Source organism: Spermophilus citellus, assembly GCF_964194105.1.
Source record: "Spermophilus citellus genome assembly, chromosome: 8".
NCBI lineage: Eukaryota > Metazoa > Chordata > Mammalia > Rodentia > Sciuridae > Spermophilus > Spermophilus citellus.
Genome location: NC_138189.1, coordinates 126,134,457 through 126,147,712, shown reverse-complemented (window position 1 = coordinate 126,147,712; position 13,256 = coordinate 126,134,457). Strand labels below are relative to the sequence as shown.

The 13,256-nt window shown below is 37.7% G+C and overlaps 1 protein-coding gene across 2 annotated transcripts; it reads right to left on the bottom strand.

The window, feature by feature from the left end:
* Positions 1 to 3,710: 3,710 nt before the first annotated feature.
* FGG (fibrinogen gamma chain) lies at positions 3,711 to 12,301 on the bottom strand (the record flags this gene model as incomplete). 2 transcript variants are annotated; one of them, XM_081304520.1, is made up of 10 exons in its annotated part: positions 3,711 to 4,082; positions 4,633 to 4,802; positions 6,231 to 6,508; positions 7,933 to 8,117; positions 8,939 to 9,072; positions 9,678 to 9,808; positions 11,501 to 11,594; positions 11,705 to 11,888; positions 12,080 to 12,124; positions 12,224 to 12,301. In XM_081304520.1, 10 exons carry the CDS (start codon positions 12,299 to 12,301, stop codon positions 4,068 to 4,070), a joined length of 1,314 nt encoding a protein of 437 aa, XP_081160646.1. In that variant the 3' UTR covers positions 3,711 to 4,067. The 2 variants fall into 2 exon arrangements, with proteins under 2 accessions (XP_081160646.1, XP_081160645.1); XM_081304519.1 differs by lacking the exon at positions 3,711 to 4,082 and having other exon boundaries at positions 4,318 to 4,802.
* Positions 12,302 to 13,256: the final 955 nt, after the last annotated feature.

Below are 13,256 nucleotides of genomic sequence, written 5' to 3'. Positions count from 1 at the left end.
CTGTTAGAATCGTTGATTATTCAGAGGAGAAGGGGAAAGGAAGGAAATTTAAATAGATTAGGATTAATTAATCAAGAGACTAATTCAGCGCAGAACTAATGAGAATTGTGTATTAGGAGGGTGCTTCTGAGGGTGTGCATATGTCCCTCACTGCCACACCCCAAAGAGGTAAAGGAAATATAGTCTTTCTCTCACGCATGGCCTCTTTCAAGAATTTATTGTTGCTCCTCTATTCATTTACTATCTTTAACTTTTATCCTTGGCTCTTTTTTGAGCTAAATCAAACTGATAAGAAACTATCAGGTAGACACATTTTCCCACAGCTAAATATTCTCTCTTACCATTGGAATAAACCAAATATATCTACCATACATTCTTTGTCTGGTTTATAACAATCTTATAGTGAAAGAATGTAGGATCTGGGAAAGATCTCAAATATTCCATGAACACTTTATATTTCTTCATTCTCTACTCATTTTTCACCCACCCACTCATCTGAAACATAATCTATAAAATATAACTATTAAACATAACAAAATTTGGAAAAAGCTACAGCACTTCAGAGGTATATTTTTAAAAAATTGATACTTGGCCAACTGATTCTGTCTTTTGATAGAAAATCTTTGCCCTGTTGCTGCACGACTTAATGTCTATGCATCAGAATTTTTCTTTCAGAAATTTCCCCCTGCAGGTTTATGAAAGTGTTGGACCTTGTACATCCGGTTTGCATTTAGTCTCTCTATTTTTCAGTGACTCAAGTTTTTGTATGCTTGAGAAAGTCAAGGGGAGAGATGAGCAATAGTTTTCTGAGATTTGAGAAATTGTGAAGAAAAAGAATCTATAATCTCCCAAACTCTTCTTTACGCTTGAAAATAGATTTTTTAAATGTTTATTTTTTAGAAGTAGTTGGACACAATATCTTTATTTTGTTTATTTATTTTTATGTGGTGCTGAGGATCGAACCCAGGTCCTCGAATGTGCTAGATGAGCACTCTACTGCTGAGCCACAATCCCAGCCCCCTTGAAAGTAGATTTTTAAAAGTTCTCTTATCAAGATAAGCCTTTCAATTCTTACTCCATTTGTGAAGACCTGGTCCAATTGAGTCTGGAAGTATTTCTCATGCTTTCTTCCTTAAATTATAGCCTTTCAATGCTCACCATTGTATATTGATATCTAAATATAAATTTGAAGTTAATCTATTTTTCTCTACCTTGCTGAGTTTTAAAATTAACTGCAAAATTAAAATTTATATTCATTATAACAATCCAAACAATATGGGGAAGTCTAAAGAAAAAATTACTGTTCCCTTTCTATCAGTGATAGATTATCCAATATGTAGAGCAAATATGTACTTTGGACACTCACAAATATGGGGTACTTCAAAATGATTTTGAAAGACTGTTATAATTAATATATCAGAAGAAGCATCAGACAGGTGATTATAAAAAACAGAAATGTTGGAAAATTATTTATTATTTCATTACATTTTATATAATAGATTGGGAAGAACAAATATGTACAAATAATGTGCATATGTCAAGATTATATTTTATTCAAAATGTACAGTTTTTACATAATTGTCACTGTAGAATTATTTTGTCATCTTTAAAAGTTTGTTTATTATTTTTTAAATGTTTCCATGTTGATATAGAGATATTATTCTTATTATGTGGTTATTGTAGTCTATTCCATTGTACTAACAAAATATCTTGCTTGTTCATTCTTCCACTGTTAAATATTTTCTAAATTTCCCATTGTCATTAAATATTATAATATTGCTGTATATAATATTTTCTTATTTTTTTTCTCCTTTTTCGGTTTCTTTTCCTTTTCTTCTTTCTTTTCTTTGTGAGGGTTGGGGCTCTGGGATTGAACCCTGGGCTTTGTGCATATTAAGCACCTCCTCTCCACTGAGTTACATCCTCAGGTTTCATATATATATATATATATTCTCAATAAAATATTACTCAGCCTTAAAGAAGAATGAAATTATGGCATTTGCTGGTAAGTGAATGGAATTGGAGAATATTATGCTAAAGAAATAAGCCAATACCAAAAAAACAAAGCTGAATATTTTCTGTGATATGTGGTGCTAATTCAAAATGAGGTGGAGAGAGAATGGAAGTATTTTGGATTAGACAGAAGGGAGCCAAGGGAAGGGAGGGGGTATGGGAGAAGGAATGATAGTGGAATGAACTGAACATTATTACCCTATGTGCACATATGATTACTCAACCAGTGTAACTCTACATCATGTACAACCAGAAGAATGAGAAGCTATACTCCATTAATGTATGATGTGTCAAAATGCATTTTGTTGTTATGTGTAACTAATTAGAACAAATAAAAAATGTTTTTAACTGTTCTTAGGATAAATCACAGGAATGATATTATTGCACTAAAACTTTGAAATATATAACTATTTCTATTCATGATCAAACTGATACTCTAAAAGATTTTGTAATTGCACGAAGTGTAGATAGACTCTGCATTCTGATTTTAGAAATAGTGTGGAGCATGACCAGGTGGAATCGGCAAGAAGGAACAGGAAGCAGGTTATTGCAATTCTTCTGGCATGAGATGTGTATGTTGACTAGAGGCAAGAACTATAGAGAAGGAAAGGATTCTACTAAATATTTAGGACTTTACAGACTAGACCAGTCAGTAGACATGAAGGAGGAGGGAATGAGGAAGCCTGGAGGATGTCCCTGTCTTTTTGTAACATAAGAACTGATGGAAAAGAATAGGCTTGAGAGAGAGGAAGATGTCAAGCACATTTTGTGCCACACCCGTAATGTCTAGCTCAGGAGCTAGTGCATTGAAGGTAAGGAACACTGTGCATGCATAGACAAATGAATACTGCAAACAATGAATCTAAGTTCTTATTTCATTTTTAATTTGTTCTTTTTAGTTATACATGACAGTAGGATGTATTTTGACATATCATACACACATGCAATCTAACTTTCCATTCTTGTGGTTGTACATGAAGTGGAGGTTACGCTGGTCCTCTATTCATATATGAACATAGGAAAGTGTATTCAATTCATTCTACTGTCTTTCCCATTCCCATCCCCCCTTCCCCCCATCAATGTTCCGATTTCCCAAAGAGTCATAAGCATTTGTTTGTATACCTAGAAGTGGATTTATTGTTTTGTTTTGTTTTTACTTCCTCTAAGATTATTTTAAAATCAGGACTTGTGAGAACCAGAAAATGAGGGAATTAGGAAAGAAATTGTGGGAAGGAAGACAATTCAAAGCCAAAGCTCAGGACTTCAGATCAATTAGATATTTCCTTCATAAAATCAGTTTAGTGCTTTACGCAGTCAACCTAATGTCAAGTTACACAGATTTACGAACTTCCTTAGAAAGTCAGCAGCTTCTGAATTCAAGCTGCTAAAGTCTCATTATCTCTGATTTGGAATGAGGAGATGGTTCCACTCCCCTCCCCTCCTGGTTCATCAGTGAGAGACTGAGCAGATGGTTCCTCACAGTGCTTTGCTCTGAACTGTAGGCCTCTCTCAGTGAACACGTGTGGTGGCCGATATTTGAAGTTCAACACTGCTGCTGGAAGAATCCCTCAGCAGATTTCTGTCACCAGCTGCTCTTTGGGTCCCATGCACCTGAATTACCTGATGTGTTCTTATATCAATTTTTTTCACTTTGGGTTACAGTACTTCAAGTGTCTCATATTCCCCGAAGAGAAAAGCCTTGACTTCATTTCCTCTGTAATTTCCCCCAGTCAGGTACAATGTCTAGCATCAAAGGTGAGCTCAGCAAAAACTGATGACTGTCCAATTGTAATGACTAAGTGGATGAAAAGTGATGGTTTTTAATGTTCAATAAAAGATACCATGTGTCTAGTCTTAGGAAACAAAATGTTTATTGAAATGCATGTAGATAAATTACCACCAGCACAAAACTGTTAATGGAGTTTTCAATATGAGTTCGTTTTACTCTTAATATGAAGTGAGGCTTTGAAAGTCCATTGTCCCATAGGAAAAATATTATATTTTTCTGTTCAGATAAAGTCCTTTAAAAAATCAAATCACTTTTGAATGGTCTTTTAAACGTCTCCAGCCTATGAATATATAACAAAACAAAAGAATATATTAAAAAAGAAATAATTCTCTGTTTAAAAAAGAAGAATTAAATATGACTGATTTGGGGGTAGTATACATGAAAACATACTCAGGCATTTGAAACTCTAAAATTTTCTCCTATTTTATTAGTACATACAAAAATATTTATGAAATAATAAAACCCAAAAAAGTAACAAAATAAAATGACAAATAATCATAACAAGGCAAAAAAAGCCATAGTTTTATTTTTATATATTTAGGAAATAAGTCCAAATGTTGTCTCCTCAAATAAGCAATTTTTAAAATAACTCTGATTTCAGTAATTTGGGAATACAATCTGATGTGAATTTTTATTTTTTCATTGAAGCCCAAATATCCTTTTAAGAATAATTAAAATTTAAAAATACAGTAAAGGAAGATAGGAAAAGACTTTCAGAATATGTCTGAAACATATTGTGTGAGTCCATAGAAATTAACAGTTATCACTCTACCATCTCTGAGAAAAATGATTTATTTGTCTTCTATTTCAACATCATGTTCTGGCCTGACCTGTTTGGCACCCCCCAGGTGGTGTTGCTGTCCATCTGTAATGGAGAGTCTATTGAATGGGATTATCTTCATGGTGGTTTTCTTCATGGAATACCAGCGGCTTTTCCAAGTGGCCCAAATAATTCCATTATCATAACCATTAGGGGTAGATGCTTTTGAGTAAGTGCCACCTAAAAAGAGTAGTGGACACACAAATCATTACTCTTGCATTTGCTTCCCTCAGACAGTCTAAGAAGAAATGTCTACTATGATGTGCATTGCCAGTTTCATCAAGTTTGCACGTGTTATCTATTAACTAAAAGTGTCTCTAAAGATTCCTAAAATCTCAATTTATAATTAAATTTAATATTTGACAATGCTGTCTATCTGAAGCATGTTTCATGGTCACAGCCATTCTCTAAATTTATTCACTGCTAATAGAGCCAGAACAAAGTTCCCTACTTGGTTTCTCTCTTTCCCTAAGCTTCACCATCCTGGACTCAGCTATTATGGACAGTCTTTCCTCAGGCAGGTTAGAATGTAGGAGCCCCATGATTCCAGATCAGGCAGTCTGTGGTTATGGGACAACACGATTCTACTGGTTCATTGAAAAGAGGTTTTAGAAAATGGTTCTGGAATGTTATTTTAATTTTTATTATAATCTCTATAGGGACTAGATTAATTTGCCTTCTTGTTCCTAGGTACCAGAATTCATGATTTTGTAAGGGGATGGCTGAGTCTAATACTGGAGTGGACTAAAGTCTATCTACATGGCTACCCTGGGTCATCTGGATCAAGCACCTTCCTAGAGAGTTTCTTCCAAACATAGTTTCTCATGGTGCAAAGATATATTGGTTTCTCCAAGTAAAAATAAAAATAAAAATAAAAATGTTGGGAGAAACCAAGTTACTTTAAAGAATCTTTGAGAAGATTTAAAGTTGGCTGTAGGACAATGGCTACTAGAGATAAGGCTGCTTATAAGCAGATGAGATGAGTAGCCATATTTATGTTTGTTAATGAATCCTTTAGGATCCATCTGTAGGGCCTCCACAGACATAACTGCTGGGCAGTAAGTCAAATCAGTGGTCCAAATCATTCCACCCTTATAGAAAACATAGCCTCCCCCATCCTAAAATAAGTGTCTACAAACCCTAAGCATGACTTTTCTCATGCATTCATGAACCCTTGCCCTTAATAGTACTTTCCTTTCCTTCATTCCACTTCTTTAGACACTTACCTACTGTTCACTGGTTGTATCTGATACATATAACTCACGGGAAGCTGAGCCAGGCTAATGTGCTAATAAGTACAAATATGTAATGTTAGCCCATCCAGATCACATATATGGTATGTCTAAAGGAGATACTATAACCCAGAGTTCCAAGTCTGATGGTGATAGTTTTAGGTATGATGACAAACCACTGGGTATTTTGCAGTAGGTGGTTGTCCTATTTTATGCACAGTCTTGGTACTTTCCAATTCTGATTTCAAATAAAGACCTAAATGATAAAAGACCTACTATCCTTACAATTATTCCTCTTTACTTTGTATCTATTTATTAGACTTTGTAAAATGTACATACTCTACACCCACTTGGAACCTAAGAAAGAAAGCTGTACCTTGGTAATAAATTCCATTGAGGTGGCCAGCATGACACTTGTTCATCCACCAACCAGATCCATCCTGTTCAGCACAGTTGCCTTCGAATTTATCATTGTCATTGTCCCAGGTACTAAACTGCATGCCATTGTGGGATGTGAAAAACTTGTCACTAGGATCATCACCAAAATCAAAGCCATCGAAGGCATCCCCAGCATCTCCACCAATGAAGTAGGCATAGGTCAGGCGGTATTTGTCAGCTTCAGGTCCCACCTTGAACATGGCATAATCTGCAGTACTGCGAAGAAGGAAATAGAGACGTCACATCCTAAGCCTCCTCAGGAAGTTCAGAAGGTCCCGTTTCCCTCAGGCAGCTGCTTTGTCACTTCGCTTCTTAAGACTGAAATAGGAACATCAAGAAGCGTTTTCTACAAATGTGGCATGAGATAATAAATGTGTGAACCAGTTCAGAGTTCATCAACTCTGCTCAGGAAGGGTCTAGAAGACTTCAAGGAGTCCCAGTGAAAAGTAAACACTTCACCTATTTGAATGTTTTTTTACTTATAGATAGGTTCATAATAAAACCAAAATTTGACTAATTTCATATTTACCCTTTCTATTTAAGTTTTTAGCCTTGCATTCAATGCTATCATAGATCACCCTGATGATCAGATGATGAGTGAGCATGAGTTAATGCTCATGAAGGAGATACAGCTAGTTCCCTTACCCATTCATACCACCTGAGGGGTGAGGTCTAAAAAGAGTCTTCTTTCCCAAGGCAGTAGGGCAGAGGCAAGAAGGAGGGCTATCTGGGACATCATAAGGACATACTAAACAGTACCTCTGTTGTCCACACACACAAAAAATGAGCTATAGGAATGAGAGAGAGATTCTCCACTGGGAAAAACTGTAAAAGAAATAAAATTCTATGGAGTGGAGAGAATAATGAGTCTCGGGAATGAACAGAGATTTCCAGAAAATATTTTACCTTCTTCCCTAATCTACAGTACTAGGAAAATGGGAGATGATCCTATAGGAAAAAGTCTACTGACTATAGTACTTTCATACCACCTGAAGAGTTAAAAAAAAAACAATAACAAACCTTTGTGTTCAGAGACAGAATATGTATTATGTAACATAGTAAGATGGTTGAATGTTTTTATTCACTTGAATTAGGTCTACAAACTCAAAATTCTCAGGTACCTCTAAGTCTAGAGAGGGCTGTAGATCACCAAGGGAGCCAGCTGATTTTATTTTATGATAACCAAGGAGCTGACAGAATGAGTGGTTATTAAATAAATGGGAAATCTAAAGAGGCTGAATTCACTTTCATTCAGGAGACTCATGAAGTCAAACTTCCTGAATTCATACCCCACCTTTACCATTTACCAGCAATGTTAGTTGACAAAGTGGGATTAATAATGATACCTGCTTTTGGGATGGTTATTTTGATTAAATTAGATTTAATATCATGCTCATTTTCTGGTACCTATTAAAATCTCAGCAACTAGCTATTGCTCTGAATGTTTCCAGGGTAAGTAGATTATACCAAAACATTCAGATCCATTACAGAGAGAACCTTCCTCTTTGGACTGCCCAAGAACCAAACTGTTCCTCACATATGCCAGGCTGTTTTTTGCTATCCATCTATTGAGAGTTGGAAAGGGCACATGTTGGATGACCTCTACAAAAAAAATCCTTAAAGTTCTTTCTGCATAGTACCTGGTTTTGCCATTCCAGTCTTCCAATTGCACTCTGAGTGCATACGGGATTTGAGACTGTGTGCTTATCAAGTGAATCTTCTCATTTCCCAGCCAAAACTCAGTGGTGCCAGTAGGAGAGAGATGGCCAAATCCTTCTTTATACTGAATCCAGTTTTTCTTGAAATCCACACTGCCGTCCAGTCTCTAATTACAGAATGGCACAAGGGGAGAGAACAGATATGGGTGCATGTCAAGAAAATATCATCAACACCCTGTCAAAAATATGGAGGTTATAAGTCTATTGACTAGCAATGAAGTGATATGGGCAAGATGCCTTGGTTTCCTTATCTATCAAATCGGGCTTTTTAGGGTTGCTGTGAGGATTTCATGATAGATATTAATAAAACATTTTAAAGAGTGCTCAGTACATGGTGAATTCTGAACTAGTGGTAGGTGTTTTTTTTTTTAAAGACCCCTGGAGGACTTTAGAACTCGAGCGAGACATTATTGATTCCATGTGCTGATGGTGGAATGCAGCCCTCTGAGTGCCCCCTGCACAAGTAGTTTAACAGTGGCAGGAAGTAAATAAGGCAAGGGAGCCAGGATCCTCAGTGGCTCCCAGTGACTGGCAGAGGCCACACGAGGCCTTGGAGTAGCCCACCTGTATCTTCTGGGGCGGGGCTCTTCTTGTGATGGCGGTCCTTGGTCTTAATATATCTGATAAAAGAGGTCTCTTCTATTTTTTTGTGACCAAAGGACTTTGCTTATGTGCCATCATAAATCTGCAGCAGTGACACCAGCCATATTGAGTGAAAGCCAAGACACTGAAACCACACTGCCTGGATTCAAATCCTCACTCTGTTACTTATTACTTATGTGATTTGGGGCAAGTTACTCTACCTGTCATCCTCAGTTCCCTCCTGAGGGTTAAGTAATTTAATGTTCACAAGGTACTTTGACAAGAATCTGCCATATGGCAGCACCAATGTGGACATTATTAAACACAGATGAAAAGGGAAAACTACCTTCTGTAGCACAGTCCATCCGTTTCCAGAGCCATCAATTTCACAGTAGACCAAGAACTGCTGCTTCGCTTTCAGAGGCTTGATGAAGTAAAGGCCACTCTCTTTGGCTCCCTTATTGGCAATGTCTTGACAATCTGAAAAAGGAAAATAAGAAACATTTACTGTGGTTTTAAATCCAGGTAAGACTGTGTTAACCTCAAAAATGAGATGAAATGAACCTCTTTTCAACTCTTCATTTCCCAAGAGGAATATAATTTACATTATGTACATTCTTGCATCATCAGTCCTTTCAAACTATTGTTTGCTACTCAAGAATACTCTATACTATTGGAATCCTTAGACACTTAAGAGCTAGATACTCACTAGGCAAGGAGCAGCATGCCTATAATTCTAGAGACTCGGGAGACTGAGGCAGGAGGACTGCAGATCTAGACTAGCCTCAGCAACATAACAAGACCCTATTGAAAGAAAGAAAGAGAGAGAGAGAAAGGGAGAAATGAAGGAAGAAAAAAGAGGAAAAAGGGAAAGAAAGAAAGAGGGAAAGAAAAGGAGCTAGAAGGGTTGGAGATGTGGCTCAGTGGTAAAGTGCCCCTGGGTTTAATTCCCAGTACTTCCAGAAAAAAAAAAAAAAAAGGAAGGCGGGGAAAGCTAGACACTTTCTACATTATTCCTATACATTCCCTTTTACTTTGTCTATTTGCTTTGATGAACATGATCCCAATATAAACCTCTCATTTACCTTTCCCAGTTGTATCATAGATTTGTACTGTGTCTTTGCAAGGCTCCTGGCACTTGGCTTCAAGCTGGGCTACCTTCTGTTTCAGGTTAAGGATCTTCTGATTATTTGAATTATATATTTCCTGCAAAAATCTACAAATTAAACAACGAGATAATAAAAGATAAGCATTCCTTTCATTGGAGTAACTTTGTATTTTCTCTTAGAACTACTATCTTATTTTCTTAAGACTTCCCTTTTGGGGAAATTTGCAAAATTATGTTAATAAATTGAAATGAATTAAAATGCTAAGCTTTGGGGGCAAGGAAATCAACTCCACACCCCCCTCCCTAAATAATTAAAACAGGAATACAATTTTTATGCCAGAATCTTTTAATCCAGAAACAGACATAAAGTCTCAACTCTGAACACAAATAACAAAGTCCATGTCAATATACCAAGGTCATCACTAAGTGGTCATTCTGATTTTCAGTTTATGCTTAAAGGAGAGCAGGTAACAGCCAATGTGAGATGGGCCTGGTTAAGGGAGACACCTCCTGGCCATTTGAAAGCAGGGACAGTTCTGCTCAGTAATTCCCATGTGTTGTTGAAGCGTCATCCATTTAAACTTGGTGATCTACCAAGGACCTATTAATGGGCTTCCATCTCTAAGTTACTTGCAAAAGGTATCTTAGGTATTACCATACATAAAATAAACAACTAGACACTTCCCTATCTTAGTGTTTCTAGTTACACAGGTCTGGAAAAAGCTTGGGGGAAGTAAAAACCCTGCTTTTGCAGTTTCTCACAGGGTTGCTTATAAATATTCAGAAATGATAGAAAACTATCTACTGTGCATAAACTTCTGTTTCTAACTTTGAAGAACAGAAGGGAAGAAAAACTATTGGACCACCCTCTTTCTCTACTCTTAGACAATTTCTGCACAATGGTCTCCTTAACTTCAGTGATGGGCAGTCATAATGTAAATTATATTGGTGAAATAAATACAACAACAGACTTCTGATATCAAAAAGAGGCAAATCTCTCCTGGGCCACTTCTTCCCATACACTCAGTTTCTCACAGTTTTGAGATCAATTTTTTTTTAATGGTGAAGAAACTACAACTTTTTCTGAGATTCCATGGTTAGAAAGTTTATGTGACTCTAGGAAGCCAGGAACAGGTATTTTATTTCCACACGATAGGAGGAAAATACATAACTGTAGGTTCATTGTGCCAGGATAAACACATAGCTTTACAATGTTTGTTTAAGTCTCTTAAGATATTTCTTTTCTGACTCACCTTCAATATAATTTACCTTAGTAGTCATGATCCTTCTTATGACTCTGCTTGATAATTTCTTACCACTGACTTGTTGACATTTTTATAAAGAGAATTTTACTTTCAACACCCAAATGCCCATGTGTATGATTTTTACATTGTAAGACCAGTGGAAGGTGAAGGATATTTAGATTTCAAACATTTAAAGATATTTAGAACACCTTTCTCCAATGTAATTATTAAAAAGCAATTACTGGGGCTGGGGATGTAGCTCAGTGCTTGGTTGCTTGCCTAGAATGCACGAAGCCCTGAGTTTGATCCCCAATGCCATAAATAAATGCAATTACAATCCAATACAATTCATATTGCACACACACACACACACAAAACAAACAAACAAACAAAAAAAACAACAACAAAAAACCACCCACCTCATTGGGTCAAAGACAGACATATGTCAACTGGACATTTTAAATGAAAAAAAAATTAAAAAGACTTTCACTGAAACATGTTACAGTAATCAAAACTAAATCTGTCTTGGAGAGCAAAGGAAAGCCAAAATGCTTACCGGATACTAGAGTCATGTGTTAGAATCAATGCTTCGTATTTCATAATCTCTTCTACCATCTTCTTGGAATTCTGGGTGGCAGTCTCTATCATATCTGTTAGAGGAGTCCAAAACCAGAAAATAAACAAACCAAACAACTAAAACAACAACAAAATAACTTCTTGAACGATTTTCTCAGTTGGCCCCCAGTCCTTAGTTTCTCACTTGGCTTTTTTGGCTGATCTGGATTATAGCTGATCTGGATGGCTTTGATGAGTTCTTTGGCTTCTGTTGTTTTGTTTTCAACTTGATTTAAGATGTCTTCCAAACTCTGCAGGTCCTTGTCTACATGGCTTTGGTAAGTAGACAGGAAATCCGCGATGCCACAGGTAGTTGGACAATAACTACCCTGCAAACAGAAGCAGCAAGTGACCAGACATTTGGACAAGAGCAACACTTAAAACCTATCCATAAAAAAAAAAAAAAAAAAAAAGTAATAGGTCAACGATATTTTAAAAACATTAAACGGTATTTGTAGAAGAATTGCTTCTGTTGTCCTCCCCTCTCCAACAGAACACAAGAAACATAAACGCTACTTACAAATCTTTCATCTAAGATGCAGCAGTTGTCTCTGGTAGCCACATACTAAAAGGAGAAAGACACGAAATGTCACTAGTCACCATTTGCTTTCTTATGTTTCGGCTTTCTGTTTAAAAGAAGGTGTTTTATGAACAGCACACTTACTGCCAGGCATGCTGGAGAGAACAGGAGAAGGCTGGAGAGGTACAGAATTAAACTCCGGGGTTGTAGGGACAAACCCATGATGCCTGGGGCGCCTGGCGCTTCAAGCCCTGTGCTGTCAGCGCTGTGAACTCCTGGGCTGCCCCTGTGCCTTTATATAAGGTCCAGGGCTGGCCGCGATGGCTACTGGAGGGAGCTGATCACGGGGTCTCCTTACCGGAAGGGTGGGCACCTCTTTCCCGTCTCTTTTTCCTCCTCCTGGTCCCAACCTGTGCTCAGCAGGTTCCCAGATTTTGCACCCCGGCTTAAGCTCCTCCTTTTTTGGCCCAGATCAAACGTCTCCCTGTGACCCAAAAATCTCCCAGAGCAGGTGAAGCTTTAGCCACTGTTTTGGGGAGGGCGGGGAAGCTGCGTGTTGCAACCTCTTCCCGGAGGCAGCAGAGAGAGCAAACACAGATCCCAAGTCCACCCCAGCAAACCCTGCCTGTCCTTAAGATGGGGCCTGCCGCCATAACCTAAATGACCCACAGACCTTTCTTAGCCCAGGGATGAGGTGACAACATTCTCTCTAACCTGCGGCTGTGGCAGGACTTTGCCTCCCACTATGACCCAATTCAGTAGTCCCAGGAATGAATGACCCTGGAAAGGGCCTTCTTGTCCCTCTGGGTTGACTGTGACCTTCTGCCCTCCATTCTCAATGAGCTTTTGAGCTCGACTTGTCTCTTTGACTGGTAGAACTGGCTGCCACCAAGGGAAAATGAGCAAAGAGCCCGTTTGTTTTTCCTGAGGTTCCATCTAGTTACCTCTGGATGCAGAGGTAGGGGCTAGGAAAATTTTTCTCCCTGACTAGAAGCAAAGCTGAAGGAAAGGAGGCAAAATGAGATATTAGAAAAGGGCCATCATCTCTGCCCTGTCGCTGGAGCTTCTTTGTGTATTGGGAAACAACATCCACCATCAACTATTGATAATTTATAATCGTGCATTATCGCTATTATTGATGTCCCTATTTTGGGTTATCCCTCATTCCCTCCTCTGA